Source organism: Sphaeroforma arctica (assembly GCF_001186125.1).
Source record: "Sphaeroforma arctica JP610 unplaced genomic scaffold supercont1.4977, whole genome shotgun sequence".
NCBI lineage: Eukaryota > Ichthyosporea > Ichthyophonida > Sphaeroforma > Sphaeroforma arctica.
Genome location: NW_014035581.1, coordinates 1,293 through 2,175, shown reverse-complemented (window position 1 = coordinate 2,175; position 883 = coordinate 1,293). Strand labels below are relative to the sequence as shown.

Sequence of the window (883 nt, the reverse complement as noted above, 5' to 3'; positions counted from 1 at the left end):
TATAAATCGAACATTTAGTTTGACATGTACAATCTACACTAGCTATGATGATTGAGCAATTATCCAATTTATATTGTAAACTTGACATATGTACGGTGTTTCGTATACTTACCTTGACCAGAGGAGTATCTCCGATATGTTCCAGTATGCTATCCAACACTTTGAGATCACCCTTGGGTCTTTTTTGATGATGTGTGTCAGCTCCAGTTTCCTCAGCTTTTCTCCACTCACGTATGCCTGAAAACAGGTTCAGTGGCCGAGTCTCTTCCGTTTCTTGCGTCATTTTGTTACTGTGAGATCGAATGTGCTTTGCTGTAGAGATGGATGTGGGCATATGGTCAGCGTACACTTAGTATTTTCGACTAAATATCTGTACGCCCGAGTGTAAATAAAACGATTCTGACAATACAAATACTCTCGTAAATATTTACATGTATTCTTGTGCTATGCGTGGTTGTGACGTTATTTTGACACGCTTGTCCACTCAGATGACATTAATTGCAGACCACTCACCACTCACCACTCACCACACACCAGTAGCCACCGGCCGGGCGCCCACCACCAAATCACCAGTCCCAAAAGCAGGATACAAAAATACAAACAGATACCCGTTTATTATTGGTCATTTCAGTTTTGTTGTCGTTGCCGACTCTAGGCGACTACATAGTCCTTACTATATATATTTCTAAAAAAAGGCGCTGTTCATATTATTTGTAAAAAAAGGCGTTTTTCAAGTCTCTCCATATTTAGCCCTCTAAATTGAACAGTCTCTATGGCAAAACATCAAAACAAATATTATTTAACAAAATGTATGACGTCAACCGTGACGTTTAAAAATATTAGTTCGATCCTCTATATATCTTTTAGTTCTATTTTTTTCTAT

The 883-nt window shown here is 38.4% G+C and overlaps 1 protein-coding gene across 1 annotated transcript; it reads right to left on the bottom strand.

Moving 5' to 3' along the window:
- Positions 1-112: 112 nt before the first annotated feature.
- On the bottom strand, positions 113-283 carry SARC_14701 (hypothetical protein; the record flags this gene model as incomplete). Its single annotated transcript, XM_014291166.1, has 1 exon — positions 113-283. A coding segment is annotated over one exon (171 nt), but the record flags the coding sequence as incomplete, so codon positions are not given.
- Positions 284-883: the final 600 nt, after the last annotated feature.